The sequence below is a fragment of the Adiantum capillus-veneris genome, chromosome 11 (genome assembly GCF_014529385.1).
Source record: "Adiantum capillus-veneris isolate H3 chromosome 11, ASM1452938v2, whole genome shotgun sequence".
NCBI classification, from domain to species: Eukaryota; Viridiplantae; Streptophyta; class Polypodiopsida; order Polypodiales; family Pteridaceae; genus Adiantum; species Adiantum capillus-veneris.
This window is the reverse complement of record NC_140941.1, coordinates 54411254-54437156: the sequence shown is the minus strand read 5'-3', so window position 1 is coordinate 54437156 and position 25903 is coordinate 54411254. Positions and strand designations below refer to the sequence as shown.

General features: G+C 46.1%; 1 protein-coding gene across 2 annotated transcripts in view; it reads left to right on the top strand.

Moving 5' to 3' along the window:
- LOC147447253 (2-oxoglutarate (2OG) and Fe(II)-dependent oxygenase superfamily protein) overlaps window positions 1–25903 on the top strand; it is a 149488-nt gene that overhangs the window by 35634 nt on the left and 87951 nt on the right. For both annotated transcript variants that reach the window (XM_086523102.1, XM_086523101.1), the window contains exons 3-5: window positions 168–217; window positions 312–365; window positions 1330–1382. In XM_086523102.1, coding sequence (XP_086379228.1) covers window positions 168–217; window positions 312–365; window positions 1330–1382 — 157 coding nt within the window. The remainder of the gene's footprint in view (window positions 1–167; window positions 218–311; window positions 366–1329; window positions 1383–25903) is intronic.

Here is a 25903-nt window from a genome sequence, read left to right as displayed (position 1 = left end):
GAGGGTTGACCCCAAAGTTGACATCCCTTGAAGAGTTGAGTCCAACAAGCGCTTCATCTGTGACAAGCAATAGGCGGCTTTAATTAGTTTTGAAACTACATGTGGAGGTCTTTTACTTATGGAATGTCTCAATTACTAAATGTGAGAATCCTGTACCATTTTTTCAGGTTCCTGATTACGCATCACTGAGACATCATTTACTGCATCTTGGTGAACGGTATAATGTGGCTCAAGAAGTAAAGTTTTTGCGATCATTATACCTGTTACATGCATATTTAAGTTTTTCTTTTCTCCTTGGATTTCTGGATAAGGCTTGCAGCTTTGCCAGAACAAGTCAGGGAAAATCTTGAAGATCCAGACAGCAGGTGAGCAGTGCGTATGAAGAGGCTGAAATAGTTATCTTGAATCTGTTTCTTCTTGTATTTTTGTGTCAAATAAAATCGTTTTTGCTATGATCCTTGGGCCAAGGAAACCATTAGACTAGCTCTTAATACCTTCCCTTGGCTTTTGAGGTGGTCAGCGAGTGGGTCTCTTCTGACTCTCTTACAGATTGGTTGTGCCGTAGATTTGCATCCTTTTTTGGGGTACATCATCAGGAAATTTTATAGTGGACGCAGATGATTTTGGAAGCACGGCCCAGGGGTTTCACAATCCCTTGGCTTCTATGAGCTGCTACAGGAGGTTTTTACAACGGATGCTGTATATCAGTCAGATACCCAGCACTGCAATTTGTGGTTCTGGCTACATTGCCTGAGGTGGACAGAGCTTTGGGCAGATTTGTGTAGACTTAATCACAATTTAGATAGATATACTTCACCACTTGATTAGAATACCTGTATCCTGTGGTTTGATTTGGAATTTTTCCCCATGATCTCATTGTATACCTTTCAGCGCTTTCCCCAATTTCTTGTAATGGACCTATGATCGATTTTATGTAATGCAAAAGGTTTTTTTGCAAAAAAAAAAAGAAAAAAAGACTAGCTCTTGGACGGCGGACTGTGGGGTCTGGGCTAGGTTTGATAGGTGAGCTATCGAGATAATGTCATGAGTGATATATTTAACCAGATTCGCTACCACATGTGATGTAGTGATAGTCCTACTTATTTCTATTTTTGCATGTATTAAAAGCCTGAAAGTAAACACACGGGAAGATTCGCAACAGAGTCATTCTGCAGTTTTCATATCATGGAGTGATACCTTTAACTAGAATAGCACATGTTAGGCAGTGATAGTTCTTTTCATATTTATCTTCACCAACACTTTAACAAGTTCTCTTATCAAGCATTCTGCATTCTCATTTAGAGATTCCTAAAACAAGATTGCCTATAGGTACTCTTTTGGCTGGAGTCATGGCAAGGAGAATCTGGAGTCTGGTGTTCCAGGTGAAATTCTTTCGTTCTTATTTTTAGCAATCAATATCTTACTGTGTAACCGTGTGGCTTCTCATTGATCATGCCATTAGAGGCTCTCCTCTAGATGCCTTGTAATGCTGGTTTCTTCTGGTTCGGACTAGTATTATGCGGGCCATTACCACCCACTCTATGCTATATCAGAAAAAGGGATTCCTAATGCCCTAATGCCCTGATGGATAGCAACAGTGGCTGGTGCAAGTGATAACTAAGCCCCTCACATGACAAGCTCGCTGCTTCTGCTCCCTCGCGCGCCTCGCCTGCTCTGCCCGCCATGATCCATCGCCCGCCCAGCCGCCACCCCCCCCCCCCCCCCCCCCCCCCCCCCCCCCCCCCCCCCCCCCCCCCCCCCCCCCCCCCCCCCCCCCCCCCCCCCCCCCCCCCCCCCCAAACAGCGCTCCCCCCTCGCCTCGCTGCCCCTCGCTACCCTCCTTTGTTAGGGTAAGGCGGCATGTGCCTTGCCTCGAGGCTGAACTTCCGATGCCCAGCCACCCACTAAATTACTGACTATTGGCCTTATCCTTTCTACATGAAATAATAAGGGGCCTCATTCATTTAGTAGTGAGTACTTCACCCACACGCAGTTTACACTCACTGCACACACACACATGCACCACACACTTCCGCATTGGCGTGCTCTTCAACTGATATCAGAGCGCAGGGAAGTGGTGATGACAACCTTGACATTGCATCATGGAGAGCAAAGCAAAAGCAGAAACAAGATTATTTGCAGCTCAAAAACACTATTTTTGGCATATCTCCATCACATAGAGTCAAATGGATATGATCTAGGAGTTTAAGTTGCGATTTTGACACATTTTGGATGCGTGGAGATGTTTATTTTCCAAAATTCTATTCATAATTATAGCACGTGCCGCAATAGGTTTGTTTTGCACTTTCGGATTGCTGGACTCGGATCTATATAATCTGTAACCCAAAGGCTTCAAGGTAAGGCTGCAAAACATTTGGTGACTCTGACAGTTCATGCTCTTCCATCCACTTTGCATCCATAGGCGGATAGTTCTTGAACTTTACCAAATAGCGGCTTGCAACTTGTCCTTCAACTTTTCTGTCCTTATGTGCCAAAACTTGCTCAGGTACCAGGATCTCATCAAGTTCTTCAACTTCTGGCTGATCCTCATCTGGCATATCTTCTGGCACATCACCCACGAAGGGTCTTAAAAGACTCACGTGAAACGCATTATGAATCTTCCATGCATCAGGCAATTTCAGCCTGTAAACCGATCTTGTCAAGCACTTGAAAAGGCCCATAGTAACGCATGCTGAGCTTAGGAAACAACCAATCCTTGCCCTTCATCTTCTTTAACCTTGTCTTTTCGAACCTTAACAATACCCAGTCACGAGGTGATAACAACAATTCACGACGGTGACGATCAACAACCTTTTTTCTTTTGCGCGAGTCTTCTCCAAGGCAGCTTTGATTTTCATGTACATTTCATCCATGTTCTCAACATATCGATCTGCCTCAAAGATCTTGTCCTTTGTATGCAAAATGGGAGGAACCTTTTTGCCGCCTACAACAATCTCAAAAGGTGCTGTGCCAGTAGACGAATGCAGCGTATTATTGTACGCATACTCAAGCATAGGCAAATACTGTTCCCACTTGCCCTTATTATCTGACACATAGCATTTCAGCAGATCTAAGACAATAGAATTAGCCTCTTCTGATTGTTCATCAGTTTGTGGATGAAACGAAGATGAGAACTTGAGTGTAGTGCCCATGTTCTCAAAGAATCCTCTCCAGAACAAACTGGTCATGGGAGGATCACGATCACTGATAATCGATTGTGGCATACCATGGTACTTAAACACATTTTACATGAACAAGCGTGCCATCTGATCAGATTTTATCTTCTTCCTGACAGGGATAAAATGGGCCTGCTTGTTGAACCTACAGATAATGGTCCATATACCATCATTCCTTGTTGGCGTTCTTGGAAGATCAAAGATAAAGCCCATAGCAATGCTTTCCCATGGCTTATCCGGAATCGGCAGTGGTTGTAACAACCCTGGTGCCTTTTGCCTGTCAAACTTGACCGTTTGGCAAACTATGCATGCTCGCACAAAGGCATTTACATCTCTCCTCAAGGTAGGCCAATAGAAGAATGTCTCTACCGCTTTAACTGTCGCATCAATACCACGATGCCCTGCATACGGTGGGACATGACTCTCTTCCATGACCTTATGTCGCAGTGGCCTAGTGACACAAAGTCTTCCATGCATCATCATAAAACCATCTCTGAGGAGGTAGTGCTCGTGATGTTCCCCCTCTTGTAACTATTCAAAGATCCTTGCAAAATCTTCATCAGTAGTATACTGTTCCTTCATGTCATCTAGCTCATGATGATAAGGAATTGACACAGCTGAAATTTGTGGCTTTCTTGATAACGCATCCGCCACAACATTCTTCTTGCCTTCCACATGCATAATCTGGAAGTGGAACATGGAAAGAATGTTTGCCCATCGCATATGCTTTTCGGATAACTTTGACTGTGTCAAGACGTATCGCAAGGTCTGATGATCTGTTTGGACAACAAAGTCAGCACCTAAGAGGTAGTGCTTCCAGCTAGAAAGCGCATGAATCACGGCTAAGAGCTCTTTCGCATAGACTTGCATGGTCCTCTCTAGCCCTTGCAAAATTCGGCTTTCATAAGCTACTACCCGTCCATCTTGCATTAGCACTGCTCCAATGCTACTGCCACACGCGTCACACTGGACCAAAAATGACTTCTTGAGATCTGGCAAAACAATTATTGGATCTGAAGGCAACTTTTCCTTTAAGAGACTAAAAGCTGAAATCTCCTTTTGGGTCCATCTGAAAGTGACCTCTTTCTTTTGCAATGCGTGAAGAGGCGATGCTATCTCTGCAAAATTTCTGATAAACCTTCTATAGTAGGAACACAATCCCAAGAAGCTTCTAACATCGTGCACAGTCTTCATGTCTGGCCATGTCTTGATAGCTTCGACCTTTGCGGGATCCATTCTAACACCATCCTTTGAGACTATGTGGCCAAGAAAGTGGATCTCTTCTAGGAAGAATTCACTTTTCTTAGGATTGAGAAGTAGGCTGTGAGTGCGCAGCTCTTCCAATCTCTTTCTGCTGAACCGCGCTAACCCTGTAGGGAGGTCTATTTGGTGGGCTACACCCTGGCACCAAATCTATCCGATGGTCTCAGGTCTCTCTGGCGGTAATTGCGACGGTAATGAATCAGAAAAACAGTCACTAAACTTTTGCAAAAATGCTGGCCTTTGTTTATCTAACACAGATAAATTTGACTGATCACTATCTGAGACATCATGTGCAAAAATCAAGTACACAGAAAGATGATTCTTTATTACAAAAGTAATAGCAGAAGCAGATACAATAGGGACTGACTCTCCTCTAAGCTTTACATCCAAGATGTTAGTTTTGCCCCTATGCTGTGCAATGATCTTTTTGTTGTAGGCATCCAAGACTCCATGCACTCGGAATATCCACAGATCCCCAACAAGGCATCACATCCTTCCAGTGGCATGATGTAGAACTCTTCTGTGTCCACATACGACTGAATATGCAGTCGTAGCTTTCCAATGATGGGGGTAACACACTTTGAGTGGCCAGGACATGCTAACCCTGCCTCTGCTGTGTACCCCATCTCTTCAGCTTTGATGCGCAGCTTCATAGCTAACTCTGGTGAGATAAAGTTGGCTTTGGCACCTGGATCAAAGAGGATGAGTGCCGTCTGATCCCTAACTTTACCCCATGCCCTGCAGAACTCACTGCCTTGTCTTTTGTGGCCTTTTCCGACCCCTGTGACGCATCAGGAGCCGTTTCCACAAAGGGCTTCTTCGCTGAATTTTTCTTTTGCTGCCCTCCTTTCTCATTGCTGGGAACCCACTGTCCTCTCCTTTCAACAAGGCAAGACCAATGTTCGCAACTTCCATAAGTTAAGTGAGGGTAGCCACTCTGTTCTTGGTACAGTAATCGCGAAGCCCTTTAGGCAGCCCACAACAATACTTCTCTATCTGCTCTGTCAATGGCACAAATCTTAGGAGGTCACTGAGAGTAACGCTTTACAAAACCTCCTATTGTACTCCAACAAGCTCTTGCATGAAGCTGAAGGAAGCTAGTGCCAATTTGTCATGACGTCGGCTTCAAATTCATTTGACAGCCAAGCAGATGCAAACATTTTCTTAAAGTAAACCTAAGTGGTGGGTGCCTGCCCTTGCATTAACAATGTCGTCCACCATGTAAGCGCATTGTCCTTTAAGAAAGTGGCAGCTTTCCTGACTTTCGAGGCCTCTGTTAAATTCCCTCCTGCATAAGCTGTATCAAATTGCTGGAGGAGAGTGAGAGCCTTTGTCTTATCCTTAAAGCCATTGATAGTATTGAACTTTACAGCTGCACCACCTTCTTTGTAAGCTTTCGGCTTTTCCAGTGCCCCCAAGTTGTCATAGGGAATAGTCTGCAACATGAGCACTGTAGTAGGCATCATCGGCACATCTTGGCCATTCACATTTTGCGTCAGAGGTGCGATATCTGGCTGCTGTCCGGAAAAACCAGCCATGCCAGAATGACCTTGTGGCACCCCAAACTGGTGGTGGTTGCTATGAAAACCCTGTTGCATGCCGATACTACCATACATGGGGTTTGGCATGATGCCTTGCATACCCCCAAACACTGTTCCTGGCATGTACGGCTGACTTCCATGCACATAACCAGCCATACTTTGGAACATTGATCCACCCCCGAAATATCCAGGATGTACCGTGGGTGGTGGAAAAACTGGGTGCATAGCTTGGTATCCAGGTTCCTGTCCATTCAAGACAGCATGCGGGCTCTAAAAGGTGGCGGGCTGAACTGGCATAACCTGTGGAATAGGCGCTCTAGCCACCTCTTCAAGCACAGGAAGAACTTGTTCCCTGACTCTGCAACATGCGAGTGTTCCTTTCCTTCCTGAGCCGCATGAAGTACCTGGGCTTGAGCCACAACAAGCTCCGTATGCGGCGTAGGTTGCCTATTTTGCAGTTGCACTGGTGGCTCTTGCAAGAACTCCATAAACCTTGGATTTTCACCAGCTGCGAAAAGACATTCACCGCGGGAACTAACCGAGTCCTGAACGCATCATCCTCAAGTTGCCCAGCCATAAAGCCGTGTACTACTGGAGGGACATTCACATTGACAGGAGGTACAGACTGACGTGGCCGTTAGCTCTCGTCAATCTCGAAAACCATAGGGATCTCCTGCGTGTCCTGTGAAGAGGAACCCTCTTCCATAATGCCCTTCCCCTTGTCGGCCATAGTGTAATCCCACGTTCCTGCACTCTGTGTCTTTACCCAAAACAACCGAGGCTCACTTTTGAAGGAAAAAGTGATTGATGTCCCAGCAACGGAACCATGAAACCGGCTCATGGGGCGGTAGGCGTTGGCTTTCACCCGAAATTCTTTACTTTAGACACACAAAGGAAACCTGTGACGGGAATTAACACTTAAGCACGCACACGGCTCGGAAGCTAGAATGCTCCGAGAAGACGCCGACAACCTGTAGGCCCCAAAATTGGCGCCCCTTTCGGTATTTCTTTATTCTTTAACAGAGGGAAGTAAAACCTGTGATCTCCTACGATTTGCCCCGCATAATCCAGGCTGAGAAACACCTGTTCTGGCCCGATTTTAGCAGCATAACTGTACTAGGACGCTTCACAGTCAGTATCCCCACGCAATAGATGACTTTCCCGACGCATACGGACACTTTGCAAAACCTGGCGAGAATCTGCAGCACACTGAATTCTCTGTTTTCTGCCCCGAAAATCGCAAGATCACCTCTATAGCGGTCCCCTCGCGTCCCCAAACCTCCTGGGGGTATTAGGGACCGTTTAGGGCTGAAACCCTAAACTTGCAAAAATACACAGCAGGCTGTAATTCTCTGTTTTAGACTCCGTTTCGCGTGCCGGTCGCATCTGTAGCAAGACCTCGAGCTCCCACACCTGTAGGGCTACTTGCCCTTTGAATCGGACGAGATTTCTCACGTGAAACCTCTCCGAATTCACCTGTACCTGCGGGGGATTAGCCACTAGCTAACCCAGTACCTGTGCAAGAGGCCCTTGCCTCGGCAATCGCGCATGAACCCACACAACGGTACATCAGTCAAATGAAAAGGCCTCTTGTGGGGCATCACATAACTGCACGTAGGGGAGAGAGACAACAGTGTGTAGCGTGCAAGGCATCACTCCTAGCACCACACTGTACATGGGAGGGAAAGAAAGCACTCCATAGCTCTTAACCTGTGACAAAACCCAATTGAAGTCTCCTCCGAGCTTAAATTTCAGCGCCCTTCTTTTTGCATGAAGCAAGTTAATGAAAAAGTGACACTTGGCGCATTTACAAACTTTTGCCCGTTTCGGGGTTGTCGCCTAAAAAGCTCTCGACCGGTCGCCAAGTTGACTTTGCGGCAGAGTTGTAAAGTGTTCCCCTAGTCATACCGGAGGTAATGACACGAACACATTTCACGGCCAAAATAGCAGTTCCCTAAATTTTAGGAGATGATTCCGTTGGGCTCCCATTGGTCATCTGACCATTTATCCTCATTGGGACCGCATCCAAAAGTGCAATGTGGCCCAAATGTCGGATACTTTCTGTTGGTAGTCACACCTTGACTATAGGCCTTTATTGAGTTCACTTCCTAGTATCCATCAACTTGCTAAGTACGACGGGGGGATCTATATGATCTTGCTCTAAGCCTAGACATCCTCTTACTATACGAATTCCAGTGCCGAGCACTTCCCGTCTGCGGGTGAAACTACCGTTCACATTGGCCATACAATGTCCGACCGTTTGCTACTTCAAAAAGAGGGTCTCAAAAATAAAACAAAACCCATTGAAAAGAAACCAACAACTAAAATTAGCAGTTGCCACGTCCTCGTGACATAGTTAACAGCTGCCAGGTGCCCGTGACATTTCGTCACTGTTTTCTAGCTGTTTTTTAGGGTTTCGCCACTGTTTTTTGCTGGTTTTTAAGGTTTCAAACCTGTGTTTTGCTGTTTTTTGAGGTTTCACTAGAGTTTCTTGCTGTTTTTTAGGGTTTCTTATATTTTCTTTTGCTGTTTTACACAGTCTCTCTCTCTCTCTCTCTCTCTCTCTCTCTCTCTCTCTCTCTCTCTCAATTATGGGAAGCGTCGAAGAAGTGCCAACGGCTTCCCCCACGTATAAGAAGACGCATCCCTCGCCGGCCGCCCACAAAGCCTCTTTCACGCGGATAGGGAAAAGGATGTTGGCAATAGAAAAGGAAATGAGAGAATCGAGAAACGAAGTTGAAGAGTGGAGGAAGGAGAGGAGCACTATTCTTCAAGGATGGACCGAAGAAAGAGATGGTGTCACAAATGCAGGCACCACGTGCCAATAGAAAAGAACAGACTGAACAGACTTTTAGCACTTCAATAACAACTGTTCAATAACAACTGAATTGAGAGAGAGAGAGAGAGAGCCGACACGCGACACGGAGTGGCGAAATTCCACCCCAGAGAGTATTGGCCCCAAACCTTGGCGCCCCTTTCGGTATTTCTTTATATTACTGCTGATTCGCAAAGTACAACAGCCGGGGAGCACCTCCTCTGCAATCTGCGCGCTGAAGAGTCCCAGAGAGGGCCCCCAAGGCTCATATTTAAAGGCCCAAAGCCTAAAAGCATCAAATATGAAAAGCTGACTCCAAAAAATCACTTTCCTAAAATTTAGGGATTTCCCTAAAAATCCGCCGCGAATTCCGAGACGTCCGTACAGGTGCCACATCATCATATTTTGATGTGCAAAGTCTTTTGAGTGTGTTCTGCTTTATTTTTAATGCCTTTATGCCACTTGGGACCCCATCGGACGGAATCCCCATAAGTTGGTAGGACTTCTTCTTCTGTTGCTTGTTCTTCTTAGGGTTTCTAGAATTAGGGTTTGCAGGTTTTAGGGTTAGGGTTTCCAGAATTAGGGTTCAGCAGTTAGGGTTTTTGGCAGAAATTAGGGTTTGCAGGTTTTAGGGTTAGGGTTTCCAGAATTAGGGTTTCAGCAATTAGGGTTACCACGTCCTCACTCTGTGACACTTCTTAAACTGCTTGTTAGGGTTTAGGCCCCTCGGCCGGCATCTGTAAGTTGGCTCCATTCTTTAGGCACCAAGAAGAAATAAAAAGCCTCTTGAATTTCAGCCATTTAACTAGTGCAGTCTTGCTTAATAGAAGCGTGGACCACCAAGTTCGAGCATTCCCCTTAAAGTAAGAGGCAGCTCTTCGAATCTTAAAGTGCTCTGAGTAATGTCCTCCCGCGAAAGCGATGTCAAACTCCTGCACAAAAGACAAAGCTTTCGAAGCATCTCTATATCCCGAAAACGTGTCAAATTTAATTGACTATCCACATTCCTTAAACTCTTGGACTTTCTTGCTTTTGTCTTCGAGAAAGTCAAACTGGTTGGCTTTGTAAAAATTCTTCTTCTTTGCATAAAAGTTGCTCTCATCAGAGTCTGAACTGTCTGTAGACGAGTCCTCTGTAGAACTGTCACTCACGGGGCGAGATTTTGGCTTCTTTGCCTTTTTCTTGCCCTAGAAGAACTGTCAGAAGAAGAAGAAGAAGAATTGTGTACTCCTTCGAATCGAACACGCTTCTTCTGTTTCTTTGCCTTTTCAAAAGTCGTCTGAAATAACCCGGGAAGTCAGTGCCTGTCTTCTGCTTTTTGCCGTGCTTTTCCGCTTTGTTCTGCGTGTCAAAAAGCTGAGCAATTCGTGCATCCACCACCTCTGCTAATTCCATCTCTATATGCTTCTTGGGAACAGGAGGTTTCTTGAGAGCGGGTTTTGGCGGTGGTGGTGTGGTTTTCTGCCACTGCGTATGCACCTCCTCCAAAGAGGTCTTGCTCATATATTTTGCCATTTTCGGGTCCTTGGCAAAATTAAGCATCATCTTTGTTGCATCGCCGATCAACTGTCGGCGCTCCATGTCTTGACGCTCCGCCTGAGTAGGCCGAGGTGGGCCATACTCCTTGCCTGAATCTTCGTTGTGATCCCTTCCCGCATCTCCGGATGCAAGGGGAGTCGGCTGATCCTTGCCTGAAGCCATAGGTGCCGCGGAAAAAAAATTTGGGATCGGATTTCCCGTAGAAGACAAATCGGCCGTGCTCTGATACCACTATAACGGATTTGGACACTTCAAGTCAAGAATCTACCGCGACAGCACAAATAACCACTTCAAAACTGTTCAGAATTGATTTGACACGTGCTCGGCGGAGCCGTGCCTAGAGGTATTGGCCCCAAAGACTGGCGCCCCTTTCGGTATTTCTTTTTATATTAATCTGAGTTCAAAGTACAAGAGTGTGGGCAGGCGCTCACACTTAGACTATGCATCCAGATGCTCTGAGTTGTGAGTGGCCTACCCACTTATTTAAAGAGTACAAGGGTTGCCAAAAGCAGAGCCCCAAAAGCTGAAAATCAAAAGCTCAAGTAAAAGCTCTGAAAAATAAAGCAAAAGTTCTTTCTCTCTCTTTCTTTTAATAAAGCAAAGAGGCTTTTCTTCTCTCTCTCTCTCTCTCTCTCTCTCTCTCTCTCTCTCTCTCTCTCTCTCTCTCTCTCTCTTGCTTAAATGAAATAAAGCAAAGAGGCTTTCTCTCTTTTCCCATAGAGTGGAAAAGCAATACGAAAAGCTGAAATAAAAAACAGCCCACGCAAAAGCAAAAGCAAAAGCAATGCCAAAAATCTGCCCAGCTTTCTGTAAATCGTGCTGGTGTCCGTACAGCAGGCCACGTGTCAACTTTCCACGTCAGCAAATCAGGGTTAGGGTTAGGGTTAGGACAGAATTAGGGTTTTTGATTTTAGGGTTAGGGTTAGGGTAGAATTAGGGTTTTTTATTTTAGGATTAGGGTTTCAATAGAATTAGGGTTTTTCATTTTAGGGTTAGGGTTTCATCAGAATTAGGGTTTGTGACAGCCACGTCATCACTTTGTGACATTCTCTCGTTCGGACTGCAGAGTGGGAGGAGTGAATCTATCGGGGATAGATCGCTTCTACACTAGTGACTTTCTGTGACTTGGGTGGGACAATTAGCACTCTGGCAGGGACTTCCTTCTCGAACCATGGACCAATGATCCTCACAGTGGCAGATAGGCAGAGGCGGGGGAGCACGATGCTTCGTATGCCTGAGAGGGTCTTGCTGGACTCTGCGCTCAGAGAGCGAGTGGAGGCTCTTTGGACAGAGAGCTTGGACATGCAAGATTCTCCTGCTGGCAGAGTGGCCTCAGGACTAGCTCAGCTTAGTCGTTTCTTTCTCCAGAAGTCCTTGGCTCGCCTGGGTGCAGTGAGAGAGGAGCAACATCTCAGATGGGGCGTTGCTTCCTTGTAGAGGATGTAGGAACAACATCCACACAGTCCTGGTTGGAGGAGCACTTACAGCAGGCTCGACAGGAGCTTGTTAGCACAGAGGAGCAGCGCCTTGATTTTGCTTTCCATCGACAGGCATCCAGACAGTCCTAGTTGTAGGAGCACTTACAGCAGGCTCGACAGGAGCTTGTTAGCACAGAGGAGCAGCGCCTTGAGTTTGCTTTCCATTGACAGGCATCTCAGTGGACGTAGGTGGGTGACAGTGATTGGTGCTTTCTTCGAGGCAGTGGGACCTAGGCATACGCATGCCAAGGTCAGTCAGTTGAGGAGGCCCGACGAGTCCGTTGCTTTTGAGCCAGAGGACATGCGTGCTGTTGCTACTGACTTTACCGTGAGTTATTGTCTGCAGAGCCTCAGTCAGAGCGATAGGATGCATGGAGAGAGCAGGTGTGGGCACAGATGCTTTGCCTTGTGACAGAGGAGATGCGTCAGAGACTTGAGCTCCCACTTCAGCTTGAGGAGTTGCACACGGCTCTTAGTGCACTCCCCCGTGGTAGCTGTCCAGGTGAGGATGGCTTGACTCCCAGTTTTTTCTTGGAGTACTAGGACTTGCTTGGCCCAGATCTCTGCAGTGCTTTCCAGTATATCTTGCACACAAGAGAGATGCTTGACAGCATGAGTGAGGGTCTGATCTACCTCATTCCCAAGGAGGGTGGCTCCTTGGATGAGATTCGACAGTGGCGCCCCATCACCATCCTCAACTCAGCCTACAAAATTCTTGCCAAGGCTCTGAGTTTGAGGATCGAGCCACTTCTAGAGAGCCTTATACATGGGACTCAGACTGGTTTTGTCAAGGAGCGTAATATCCTTGACAAAATCTTTACTTTCTGGGAGGCTTCTGCCCCAGTGAGGCCCCGTGGTGAGGATCTGGTGATTCTTCTTCTCGATTTTGAGAAGGCCTACGATAGAGTTGATTGGGAATTTTTGGAGGGCACTCTACGCAGGATGGGCTTCTTGGATGCTTGGATCAGAGGGGTGTCAGCTTTGTACAGACGAGCACATAGTCAGGTACTTCTGTCAGGAGGTAGAGGTGATCGTTTCATGCTAACACGTTCGGCCAGACAGGGCTGCCCTCTTGCCCCCTTCCTCTTTCTATTCTATGCTGAGGCGATGAGCAGGTTTTTGTTGTCGCAGCAGGTTGATTTGTGGGGCCTAGCACTTCCTATTCGGGGAGATGAGCTACTGGACGCTGAGTTTGCTGACGACTCAGCCTTGTACTTGGATGGCCAGGAGGCCAACCTTCAGACGTGTGAGCAGGCTCTTGAGACCTTCTGTTGTGCGTCTGGTGCACTAATCAACTGGAGAAAGACAGTGGCTTTCTCGGTTGGTAGTGCTCCTGTGCACGATTGGATGCCAGGTGAGGGTTTAGGTGGATTCCCCCAGGGACTGCAGTTCGGTACTTGGGCTGTCAGGTTGGTCTAGACTTGTTGCATGAGCAGCAGATAGCTCCCCTCCTCCTGTCTATGAGGAGGAAGTTGTTACATTGGAGCTCAACACGACTTTCTTTGGCTGACAGAGTTGTAGTGGCCAACCAGGTGTTGTTGGCGACTATGTGGTACATCACTTCTTGCTGGATCTTCTCGAGTTCTTGTATTAGCCAAGTAGAGAGGCTGATCAGGAACTTCCTTTGTCAGGACGTGACACTCAGATAGCCCGCGCCAAAGTGGCTTGGCAGATCATCACTCTTCCTTGTTCACAGGGAGGGCTTGGGATCATTGACCCAACACAGCAGAGCAGAGCCCTTCTTGGGAACTTCATAGTCAGAGGACTTCTTCCAGGTGAGGAGCCCTAGAAGGAGTTCTTTCTACAGCGGCTTCGTGCTAGGGTGCCTCAGGCGGGAGGCCCCTGGCGACCTTCGACCAGATGAATCATCACAGAGATGCGCAGAGTTGGTTTGAGCAGGAAACTGGAGGACCGCTTCGCTATGAGTTTGCTTCGATCTTGGGAGCATTTGCGGCGAGGCCTGGAGTAGCGACAGCCTACTTGCACGGAGGAGCGCCTACGACAACCCCTTGTTGGGAACCCCATGGTTAGCACTCAGAGAGGCCACTTGGTTGGTAGTCGGCCTCATGTTTCCTCGGGTCCCATGGCAGCGGGTCCAGCACGCTCTTTAGGTGACTGGCTAGAGTTTTTGGGCTTGTCAGAGGAGTTGCAAGGTTTCCAGCTACATGGCATGAGAGGGGTGTAGAGCATGTGCCAGGACATCTCAGAGGCAGTTCCAACTGAGTGACTCACACCTCTTGAGCCAGTAGCACCAAGGTGGATGGGAGCCTTCATGCGACTCGAGGTTCTCATCTTAGTTTGGGCCTGCTCAGAGACCATTCCCTCCCTGTTTTTCGAATTACATGGTGAGGGACGCTTACAGCGAGTTGCAGTAGAGGCCCCGCAGGTGGCAGAGTGCTTTTTTCAGAGGATCCGAGTGGTGGGCATTTGTGGGAGGACTTGTGGAGAGTGGCTTTGGAGGGACCCTTTCTCTTCTGCAGACCACCCAGGTGTCCCTTTCTTTTAGTACATTGTTCGACTGGGACGTCACATACTGGCAGCAGAGAGAGAGGCTCGCCCTGCTGCAGCACCTCATTGGCAGGAGGAGGGTCTCAGTTTCACTAACTAATAGAAGGATCTTTTTCTTGAAAAAAAAGAATCCTACGGGACACCAAAAGTACTATGCTAAGTTAGCAAAAAGGTACTATGGTCCCATCCAGATTCTTAGACCAGTCAATGAGATGGCCTATCAACTCAAGTTGCCTAGCCATTGGCTCATACACAATGCTTTCCATGTGAGCCTGCTAAAGCCTTACAAAGGAGAGCCACCTCAAGAACCAACTATTGAAGACCCACCGGAGATTGAGGGCCAAGAAGAAGTGTTGCAACCCGAGTCCATTCTCCGACATGAAGACAAGGTATTAAGAGGCGATAAGACCATCCGGCGGTATCTTATTAAGTTTAAGAATTATCCTTTTGAAGATGCTAGATGGATGCAAGGCATACAATTAAAGGATAACCTAAATCTTGTCAATGCTTACAATGCTTCCCTAGAGTAAGCAAATGTACAAATGTTTAAAATGAACAAAGTTTTTGTCTTATAAGACTCTCTTTTCTTTATTGTGCACAAATGTTAAGTAGTATGCATGCTTAGAATCAAGTTTGTGGAGAGGACGTCTTCCAAACACCAAGTAGAGCTTCTCACTCTACTATGGAAGATTGATAGGACTATTGTGCAGACATGCTTGCCGCAGCCTTGAGCTCTCAAGCGCCAAATGGATTAGTCATCCATTCTGGAACGATGTTGTAGGGTAAGATAGGGATCCTCTACCCGCTAGAAAAAGGACTAATGAATAGGCTTTATCTTCTCTACTCCATAGTCGAGGACGACTATGATTTCAAGAGAGGTATTGTCATAATAACTAATATCTAAGTCTGCTAAATGATTTTCTCATGTTAAGCTGATTATTTAATATGGGGAAGTACCGGGGGAGAAAAAGTTAAAATATTGTTTAAGCTGGCAGACTGGCCACAGTTTGGATCCAAAGAAGGGAAAATAGCGATCCAAAGGGGGGGCCATCTGCAAAAGAGCAATGTGCAACAATGGGCTTTAGAGACCCTAAGGTTCAACCCATTAAGACTTCCAAAATGCTATGGTTTCAAAATTCAAAGGTTGTGTCCAATGGTCAAGTTTAGTGAAACTGGATGCTTTGTGAGCGTGCCAAAAAGTCTTCAAGACTCCTACGTAGGAGGGGGCGAGCCCTGTAGGTAGGGGATGAGAGAGAAACACACACACACACTCACAGGCTCCCTTTACACAAAGGGAATAGGGGATACATGTCAGCTCCCTAGCCCAATTGCCCACAAGGTGCACTAAAATCCTATTGGATGGTCATAGAGGTGGACCAATGAGAATTAGGCTAGAGTAAATTTAGTTTAATTCATTTAAAAACACTTGATAAAAGAAATAATAAGAATTAAGCTCTCTGGAAGACTATTGACCAGTCTCCCAAGGGTCCAATGAGCATTCAACAGCCGAATGGCTTGCCTGATTCCTATTGGCCAGAAGACAAAGGCGTCCAATGAGAGTTTAATTGCATTATTTGATTACCTAGAGCTCTCACAAAAGGGAAAAGGGGGACACATGACACAAGACTATCACTTATGCTTCTTAAACCCTATTGGCTAAGCTTGGAGAGGTCCAATGGGGAGCCAGCAAGAGGATTTAGAAGAGGGGTCGACCAAGAGAGAGAGGGGGCTGATTTTTCAAAGGCATTATCACACACACACTCACACAATCTCATGTGTGGAGCAAGAAGACTCTCTCTCTCGTTCTTAAGCTTTAATGAAAAGCTCATCATCTACTCCAAGCTTGTGAGAAGGGAGGCCTACACCAACAACTCTTGGCTTCGTGATGAAAATCCAACCAAGAGCCAAGCTTCAATGCATGCTCATCTCCTCTACCATGCTAATTACTAAGCTATGCTAAGCTTTTATGAGTGGTTATGTGAGGAGATATACTTCTTTCTCGTAAGAATACTCCTTCCTCCCAATCTACTCTCATTACCCGCTAGCTCTCACCATCTTTGAAGGTGTGTGAGGTCTTGGGTCTGAGACCGTGAGGGAATTGATGTTGTGTTTTATAAGTGTTTGCTTAGTGCTTGAAGCTTCCATCTTCATTGCACTAGCTAGTTATTGAAGGAGCACAAAGATCTGTATTGTAAAATGTCTCTCTTGATGGGGGAAACCTATAATACAAAGTCTTTTGGAAGGGGGACCGGCTCCATGTAAATCCGGTCCTCAACTGTTGTCAATAGCTTAATTTCTCTCTCTTTTGAAGAATTGTTCATGCCTATCTAACTAGGCATTATGATTTTTGTTGCTCTCTCCATCCAAGCACTCTTGCTATGCTCATTAGGAGTCTATTCTAATGAAATGCTCACTATGTTCATGTTATTTTCCGCTACACACAAGTTACTAGGCCATTAAATGTTACACATGGCTAGACTATGGATCGGCTACCCCCATCTCAATACTCTCCGGATGCACCCTCTATCTCCCTCACTAGGGTAGAGATTACCAAGCTCATCAGATAGGACTTGCTTTAGTTGGATACAAAGAGGACATGGATACAGCCTACACATGAGTTAGGTACGAAGACGACTTTCTATAGAGAGTATGTAACAAACTTGGACACCCCAAGTCAAGATTCTACCGCAACACAACAGAGATTCACTTCAAAACAGTTCACAAAATTGACACGGCCTGGCGTTGTTCCGTGCCCAGAGGTATTGGCCCCAAAGACTGGCGCCCCTTTCGGTATTTCTTTTTATATTAATCTGTGCTCAAAGTACAAGAGAGTTGGCGGGTGCTCACTCTTAGACTCTACGTCCAGATGCTCTAAGAAGTGAGGCCCTACCAACTTATTTATTGGTACAAGGGATGCCCCAAAAGCAGAGCCCCAAAATCTTTTAACTCAAAAGCAAGTTGCCCAAAAGCTGCCATAAAAATCAGCCAATGTAATTTCCGCTGATTCCGTACGGAATGCCACGTCAGCACTGTCAGCATATAATGCGCCGCGAATTCCGGAGGTTTCGTACAGTCTGCTATGTGTCAGCATGTCGGTCCATACTGCGGGCTACTGCCACGTCATCTGATGCAGTGTCCGGGGGCCAGCCACATCATCAGTTTATAACATACCCCCCTCTTGAAAGAAGTGTAATCGCCCTCGATTACACCTGCAAAACAGACAGAGGCCATAAGCTGTCTTAGTAGACACTGACTGTTAGTACCGACGCACTAGGCACAACACATCTAGCACATGTACCAATCGACAGTCACATCACTGGACATCACTTGACATCACAAGACATCACATAAAAAAAATCACATTCCAAATCTCAAACCATGATTAATCGGCAATGTATTTAGTAATCGCATCTAGATCCAGTCGGGACCTCACAGATGCCCGATTAACTAATCCATATTGCAATCATGTCTATAGAGATTTATGAGACCGAAATGCTGCAATCATTTCATTTTTTAGTTCCTACACTCAAACAAGTCAAGTACAAAGCAATCAGTATCATTTTCATTTTCGGGAATTCCAGTTCATAAAGTCATACAGTAGAATACTATCAGCCGAGCAGTATCCTTGAAACCCAAAGGGACATCAGTGACTCTATTCCAAAATCGGGGTAATCCGTTGACAAAGGAGCGGAGTGACTCCCCTCTTGTGCAAGCCTGCTGCACTAGATTCACCCATGCTGAAATCCGGGTTCTATCAGAGTAGACTATGCTAAACCGAATGCTTCAAGGTAAAGTTCCAAAATCTGAGGAGTATCTGCTAGGTCCTCCTCCTCCATCCACTTTGCATCCAATGCAAGATAGTTCTTGAATTTAACCAAGAACCGCCTAATCACTTTACCTTTATCTATCTTTATGTGCCAATATATGTTCTGGAACGAGGATCTCCTCGCTTTCCTCCACTTATCACAAATGCATGAAATCTCTTAAACGCAGCAAAGGCTTCATCCTTAGATTTAAGCAAATAAACCCAAATCTTCCTAGAATGATCATCAACAAAGGAGACAAAATAACATGCACCACCCATAGACTTAGTAGGCATGCTACATACATCAGAATGTACAAGATCAAGCACACAAGATTTACAAGAGACACCGGAGTAATAAGAACGCTTTACTTGCTTGCCATACTGACATTCATTACAAAAGTCAAGCTTTGTGCCTTTAGTATCAAGCTGGTTCAAAGTACAAAGCTTAGAAAGGCCCTTTTGGCTCATATGGCCAAGTCTCTTGTGCCACAACTCCATGTGAGAGTTAATTTCAGCCAATGCAATAAACTTGCCAAACATGTCTACTTATGCCCCCAACGTGTGCAAAGGAGGGGTAATGATGGAGCTAGTACATCAAATGTACATATGAATTGAGTGTAATAGATGGAAATGACAAAAGTATGAAGGTCTCATTAAGTCATCTGTATCTATGTGTTACGACCTTTCTTGCGGATACATGCGATGATAAAAGAGTGTTAATAGCACAAGATCATCAGTGGCGTGTATTTATGGTATGCAATCAAGGACGTTTGCGATTTCAAGAGGGCGGTATGTCACTGGGACGTGGCAGCTGTTAATTATGTCACGAGGATGTGGCAACTGCTAATTTTAGTTGTTGGTTTCTTTTCAATGGGTTTTGTTTTATTTTTGAGACCCTCTTTTTGAAGTAGCAAACGGTCGGACATTGTATGGCCAATGTGAACAGACGTTTCACCAGCAGACGGGAAGTGGTCGGCACTGGAATTCGTATAGTAAGAGGATGTCTAGGCTCAAAGCAAGATCATATAGGTCCCCCCGTCGCACTTAGCAAGTTGGTGGAAATAAAGGTCTAAAGTCAAGGTGTGACTACCAACAGAAAGTATCAGACAATTGGGCCACATTGCACTTTTGGATGCGGTTCCAATGAGGATAAATGGTCAGATGACCAGTGGGAGCCCAACGGAATCATTTTCTAAAATTTAGGGAACTGCTATTTTGGGCAGTGAAATGTGTTCGCGTCATTACTTCCGGTATGACTAGGGAAACACTTTACAACTCTGTCGCGAAGTCAACTGGGCGACCAGTCGGGACATTTTTAGGCGGCAACCCCGAAACGGGCAAAAGCTTGTAAATGCGCCAAGTGTCACTTTTTCATGAACTTGCCTCATGCAGAAAAAAGGGTGCTGAAATTTAAGCTGGGAGGAGACTTCATTTGGGTTTTGTCACAGGTTAAGAGCTATGGAGTGCTTTCTTTCCCTCCCATGTACAGTGTGGTGCCAGGAGTGATGCCCTGCACGCTATACACTGCTCTCTCTCCCCCCTACGTGCAGTTATGTGATGCTGGTGCTGAGGCTGAGGCCTACGCGAGCGGGCCTATGCGCTGGTGCTGAGGCTGAGAGTCTTACACGCGCGCGCGCGAGAGAGAGAGAGAGAGAGAGAGAGAGAGAGAGAGAGAGAGGACAAAACGCTGGTGTAGGGAAGTGGGGGCTGATCGCCCCCCATGACTACCAGAGCATGAAGATCGGTACAATGATCAGATCATAATGAAATGTGTACCCCCCTGGCCCCATATGTAGGTGACCAAGGGGAGGTAGGGCAATGCATGGGAAAATCCCCACGACTTAACAAGGAAAAATAACCCATGGTGGGCGCCCAATACAAGTGGGTCACCGGCCCCAAACTCGGGCGGCCGGCAACCTAGACTATGGGTGGCCAGCCCGGAGACATACTAGCCGTACAAGTATGCCGTACACTTGAGTGAAGCAACGGAGTGGTGTAAGTCGTAACACCCCTATCACAAAACGATGACATTGCAAAACTGCCCGGACACACACGTGGCTAATAGGTTGTATGGACAACATGACACGTGGCAGGAGTACGGAATCCCGCAAAACGCGATGGCAAGCTGACGTGGCAGATTGTACGGATTTTGGCTTTTCACTCTTGCTGCTGACGTGGCAAGGCTGTACGGATTTCCGCAATTTGCACTGATGCTTTTTGGCAGTTTTTGAAGACCAATTACTTTTGGGACAGTTTGCTTTTGAGTTTAACTGCTTTTGGGGCTGTGCTTTTGGCATCCCTTGTAAGAATAAAAGGAGCCCAATCCGTAGAGGTAATGGCCACATCACATGGCATTATGCAATCCCACAATGGTTTCGTTTTACATTCATCATATAGGCCACCTTGATGTATATATAGTTCACTCCTTATTAGCCCACTTCTGTGCTTCCTTTGGGTGATAGGCCATTTTGCATCTCCAGAGGTATCTTATGTACACAAAATACAGCCCCTTTTCTTGCCAAAAAATGAGAGAGAGAGAGAGAGAGAGAGAGAGAGAGAGAGAGAGAGAGAGAGAGAGAGAGAGAGAGAGAGAGACGTCCTCGGGGGGCCAAAATGACCCATGGGACCACAAAAAAATCTACAAGATGCTCCCCTCATGTGTGTAGAGGGGGTAGTGGGGTAGTAGCTTTCTTGTGTGTTAGTGTTGTGTGATGATCCAATACTTCGGCAAAGTATATGCCTAAAGCTACTGGGGAGGGGTGTGTCCGAGAGAGAAGCTCCTCAAAGGTGACATCCCCTTGCAATAGTCGTGGGAAGTCAGCACGGATGTGTACGTATGCTAGGCACTCGATGGTGACATGGGCCTCGCTTTCCACTTTGTTTAAATTGCATTGTGTGCATGTCCTTCTATTTTCCTTAATATTCAGCCACCCTCCCGTTTCAATCTTGAGCATGTGTGATCGCGTCCGCATCAAAGTAATGGCCCGGCTTGCCGCCTGGTGGGACATAGGTGTCTTGATATGCATCTGGGTGTCCCCAGTCTGGTAGGTCTCTCAATATCGTGTATTGATGTGTTTGCCGTAGTATTCAAATTTGGACCTGTGTACTGCTGTACTCCATCTAGTGTGTAGGGCTTCAAGTATGCTTCTGTCAAAATTCAGCCCATGCTCATGTTCAGTGCCTTCCTCTCTATGCATGTCCACATGGTCTCCCACCTTCCATCTAGAGAACCATTTCCGTATGTCTTCTACGAGACTGGATGTGAGAAATTTACTCTTGTAATTCTTTTGCGGTTTACATCCGGCTTGCCATGCCATGTGGGGTAGACGGCTCTCCGTCATCATCTTAACTTTCATGAGGTATCTGTGTACCCTTTGTAAGGCTTGCATTTCCAAGGGTCTCTTACCTGTCTCCAAAAGCATCACTGACTATGGGGTGGTAGTTTTGATCCCCATGTGTCTACATAGGAATTTTTTCTATATCTTTTCAATGTCATTCCAAGTGCTAGCGGGGATACTCCCCCCCCATACCTCTACACCGTATAGTATTGTTTGGACCAGGCATACATCAAATGCCATCGACTTGATTTCCCATCGCTTTGTGACACTTTGCTTGCATATGTTCTCAAATTCATAGTATTTCGCTTGTCCTGCATCAATTCTGTTTTGCGCGCAACTTCCCCATGCATGGTTTGAAGGTACATAAATGCCCAAGTACTTGAACCTGTCAACCGCTTGGAGTGTTTGCCCGTCATACGTGATGATGGGCTGATTCTCATTTCTACATGTGTGGACTGACATAACCTTTGTTTTGGCTACATTGACTAACAAGACCGTTGCATTGCAAAATGCATGTACTGCAAAGTTTCTGTAGAAGGAGGGCCTTGTAGGCAAAGAGAACCACATGATCGGCATATATGAGGAGAAGAAGCGTGAAAGTACCAATGCTAGGGTGATCTCTCCCCTCTCCCATAGCCTTGTTAATGAAATCGTCAAGCTCATCTATGCATAGTCCAAACAATGTAGGTGACAAAGGGCATCCTTGTTTAACTCCCATAGTGCTCCTGAACTCTTGTGAGAAACCTTTGTTTGTCTTGAGTTTACATCTGACCTCTTGGTAGAGGCGTCCCACTGCTGCCCTGATATGCATAGGAACTCCCAGAGTTTCCATACATGACCATAGCGCTTGACAGGGTACTGTGTCAAACGCTTTCTTGACGTCCACAAAACAACAGAACAGGTTTTGCCTTTTAGCCTGGCTTCATCCATCAAGACCCGGAGTGTGATAAGTGGTCTATCGTGCTGTGACGGGCTCTAAATCCTGCTTGTCCAATGGCACGTTTCCCGTTATTTTCAGCCCATTTGCTAAGATCTTTCTCAATAATGCTTCCAAAAAGTTTTGCCATACATGAGCTCACCATGATGGTGTGATAATTAGTGAGCAAATTGCGGTCACCTCCTTTAAAGAGCACTTTCACCCAGTTTTCTTGCCAATCTTGGGGTAAGTATTGGTTGATTGCTTGATTCATGATATGATGTATCCATTTCTTAGCCTCAATACGTGACCATTTCAGCATTTCAGAGGTAAGATGTAATGTGTCAGCCGCTTTCCCATTCGCCAGTCTTTTGAGGCCTTTAATGACTGCCTGGAAGGTGATGGGTTTTGGATGTTCGGCCTGTGCCCCTGTGTATATCCCCCCTTGAGTCCCCGACGGGGCATACAAAGTTTGTACATAAGCATACATTTCGTCTAGGCTGAAATATCCCATCACATCCCCTTTCTTCCCCTTCATGTTACGCCAAGCCTTCTTTGGCTCTTTCTTGAACCTGCTCAAGTCTAGTTGTTCTTTTGAGAGTTCATACATGCGTCTCTTTTTCCTCTTGAGTGTATTGTATTCTCTAGCGGCCCATTCCCATTCATTGGAGTGTTGTGATAAGCCTCTCATCTTACGTTTGGCCTCCTTGCATTCTGCATCAAACCAAGGATTATGAGGTAAACCCTTCCTAGTCTGTTTACCGCTTTGATACTTGCCCATAATAATTTTTGCCGCTTCCTCCATTGCATGTCGGAAGATCTTCCACGTCTCTTCAATGTCACAAGGCATGTTCCGGTCAAACAGTAAGCTATCTAAGAGACTAGCATAGTCCTCTTTCTTCGTGAGTTGCATTTTGTATGACCAATTCGGTGTATTCATTGTGTTGACAATAGGCATACTAGGCATGTGTAGGCATATATGGATTGGTGTATGGTCTGAGGTTGGTAGCCTTCCCACTTCAAAACTATGGACCAAGTCCAATGCATCGTATCTCACCAAGGCATAATCATTTGTACTCCTCCCATGATTTGCTGTGTAGCAAGTGTATGATCCAGAGTGTACGAACTTATATGCACCATTCATGGCTACAAGTTACATTGAGTTCATCATACTTATCATGGCTGACCCCTGTGCATTCATGATGTTATCACTTGAACATCTATCCCCAATAGAACCAAGTATAAGTTCCCCATTCTTATCCGCAAGGTGCAGTGAATGGTCTGTCAATTGTACGTGTGTGTTTCCAATCCGGGCATTCAAATCCCCAAGAAGGACAACTGCTCCCTCTTGTGCATACATTGCAATGTCTGTACATAGGTCAACAAAGGGGTCATTTTTGGATAGCTGGTTTGTGTCATAAAAAGGTGACTCTCGATGCAGGATATAGCATCCTGCGACAAAGATCAATCCTTTTGATGAGCAAACCTTAACCCATATATAGCGCTTATGGTCATCAATCTTGCATACCTCAACCATCGTTTGAAGCTCTTCCTTATACACTACAACTACACCTCCTTGTCCTTGCATTTTGGTACCATTCCACCATACGGAGTGCTTGATATATCCACTAATGTCCGGCAGCCTGCATGTGTTTTGTTCCCATGCTTCCAATAGGAAGAGTATGTCAGCTTGTGGTAGAATATCCACCAGCCCTTCTCCCTTATGCCATGGGAAACCTCTACAATTCCAACTTGTAACCTGTATGGTCGTGATCCCATGGGTCATGTGTCCCTATGCTTTTTTAGGCGGTGATGTTGGTTTTTTCTCCTTGAGACGTTCCTCATTTGCTTTCCTTCTTGCTGCCTGTTGTGTTGGTGTTCTATCTTCACTTACACGGTTCTGAGTGCCTTTCAAGTAGAAGCGTGCAGTTTCCAAAATTATGGTCCTTTTGCGAGCATCCAACATTGTGCATACAACTGCCCTATGAGCATCAGTCTTCTTCTGGCCCACTCTATGTGCCCCATATACGCCTGCATCTTGCATATCAAGCTTTTCTGCTAACAAGGTGGTAAGATCTACGTTCAATGACATGACTATTTCCCCCTCAGGTTTTGGCATGCCTCGTATCACAATGTTTTGGGATCTTTTCTCCCTTTCCTTGTATTCGGTAGAATCCTCATGCGTATACATACTCTCATACGTATACATCTCTCCTGTCTTGTGTCCCATGGTCCTCTCTTGTTTCACTATCTGTGCCCAAGATGGACGAGACCCCTCGGGTGCATTGGTTACATTATTGGTGACCTGTGTTATGTGACTTGTTCCAACACTTGAGTTTGCAGCATTTTCAGGGTGTCTTCTTGTTGCTGAAGCTTCAGAGCTTGCAGTGCAATGGTATGATCCAACTCTTGGTTGCGTAGTGTTAGGTTTTTGATGTCTTCATTTTGACCTGAAATAGCCTCATTCTGTTGTCGTACTTGTTCTTGGATAGATAGTAGCAGTCCCCAGATGTCCTGTGTAGTACATGTGATCGTCATGTCCCTTCAATCCTTGGGAGGCGTGTCCTTCGGCATTGATTTGATAGGTGATGAGCTCACTGTTCGACCGCTTCTGGATACCCTTTGATTAAGTGCGCTGATTGCATAGGTGGGGAATCATGCAATACCTGTCAGCACTGTCGGTACTATCGCTGTCGGGCTGTCACGGTGGTGGAGAGAGTACCTTGGCAGCCATGGTGTACAGGCGGGCAGGTGTGTAAGTTAATGCGCCTGCTAACTGAGGTGCGCCGGCGGCAGGCGCACATGGGCGCAAATGTAGGCGCAGGTGCAGGTGCGTAGGTTAATGTGCCAGCGGGCAGGTGCAACACAGGCGCAAGAGAGAGAGAGAGAGAGAGAGAGAGAGAGAGAGAGAGAGAGAGAGAGAGAGAGAGAGAGAGAGAGAGAGAGAGAGAGAGAGAGAGAGAGAGAGAGAGAGAGAGAGAGAGAGAGAGAGAGAGATGAGATGAAATGTTATATTAAAAGTCTTCAGAAGGCCAAAATGCCCTATGAGATCAAACTGATACAATTTTGGTGGATCTAATACAATATTTGGGTAGAAAATAAAATCAGGCGCGGGGGGGGGGGGAGAGAGAGAGAGAGAGAGAGAGAGAGAGAGAGAGAGAGAGAGAGAGAGAGAGAGAGATGTTATATTAACATCTTCAAAAGGCCAAAGTGACCTATGAGACCAGAAAGTTACAATGTGATGGATGAAGTCTTTGTAGGCCATTCAAGATGGCCAAACCATGTGCAGTCCCCATGTCCATCAAGTGTCGTCCTTACTCAGTGTGTTCTCCATCTTGTGATAGTCTGGATAGTCCCGTCTCTGCAACATCCAACTCTCTCAGCATCTCCTCTGAAGTATCATAAAATACTGTCTGATGATGGGCAGTCTTAGCATTGAAATCCCCTAGAATGATGATGTCACCATCTCTAGAGAACTCCCATATGTCATCATCCAGAATAGAGAAGGGGGATTGTCCTCTAGC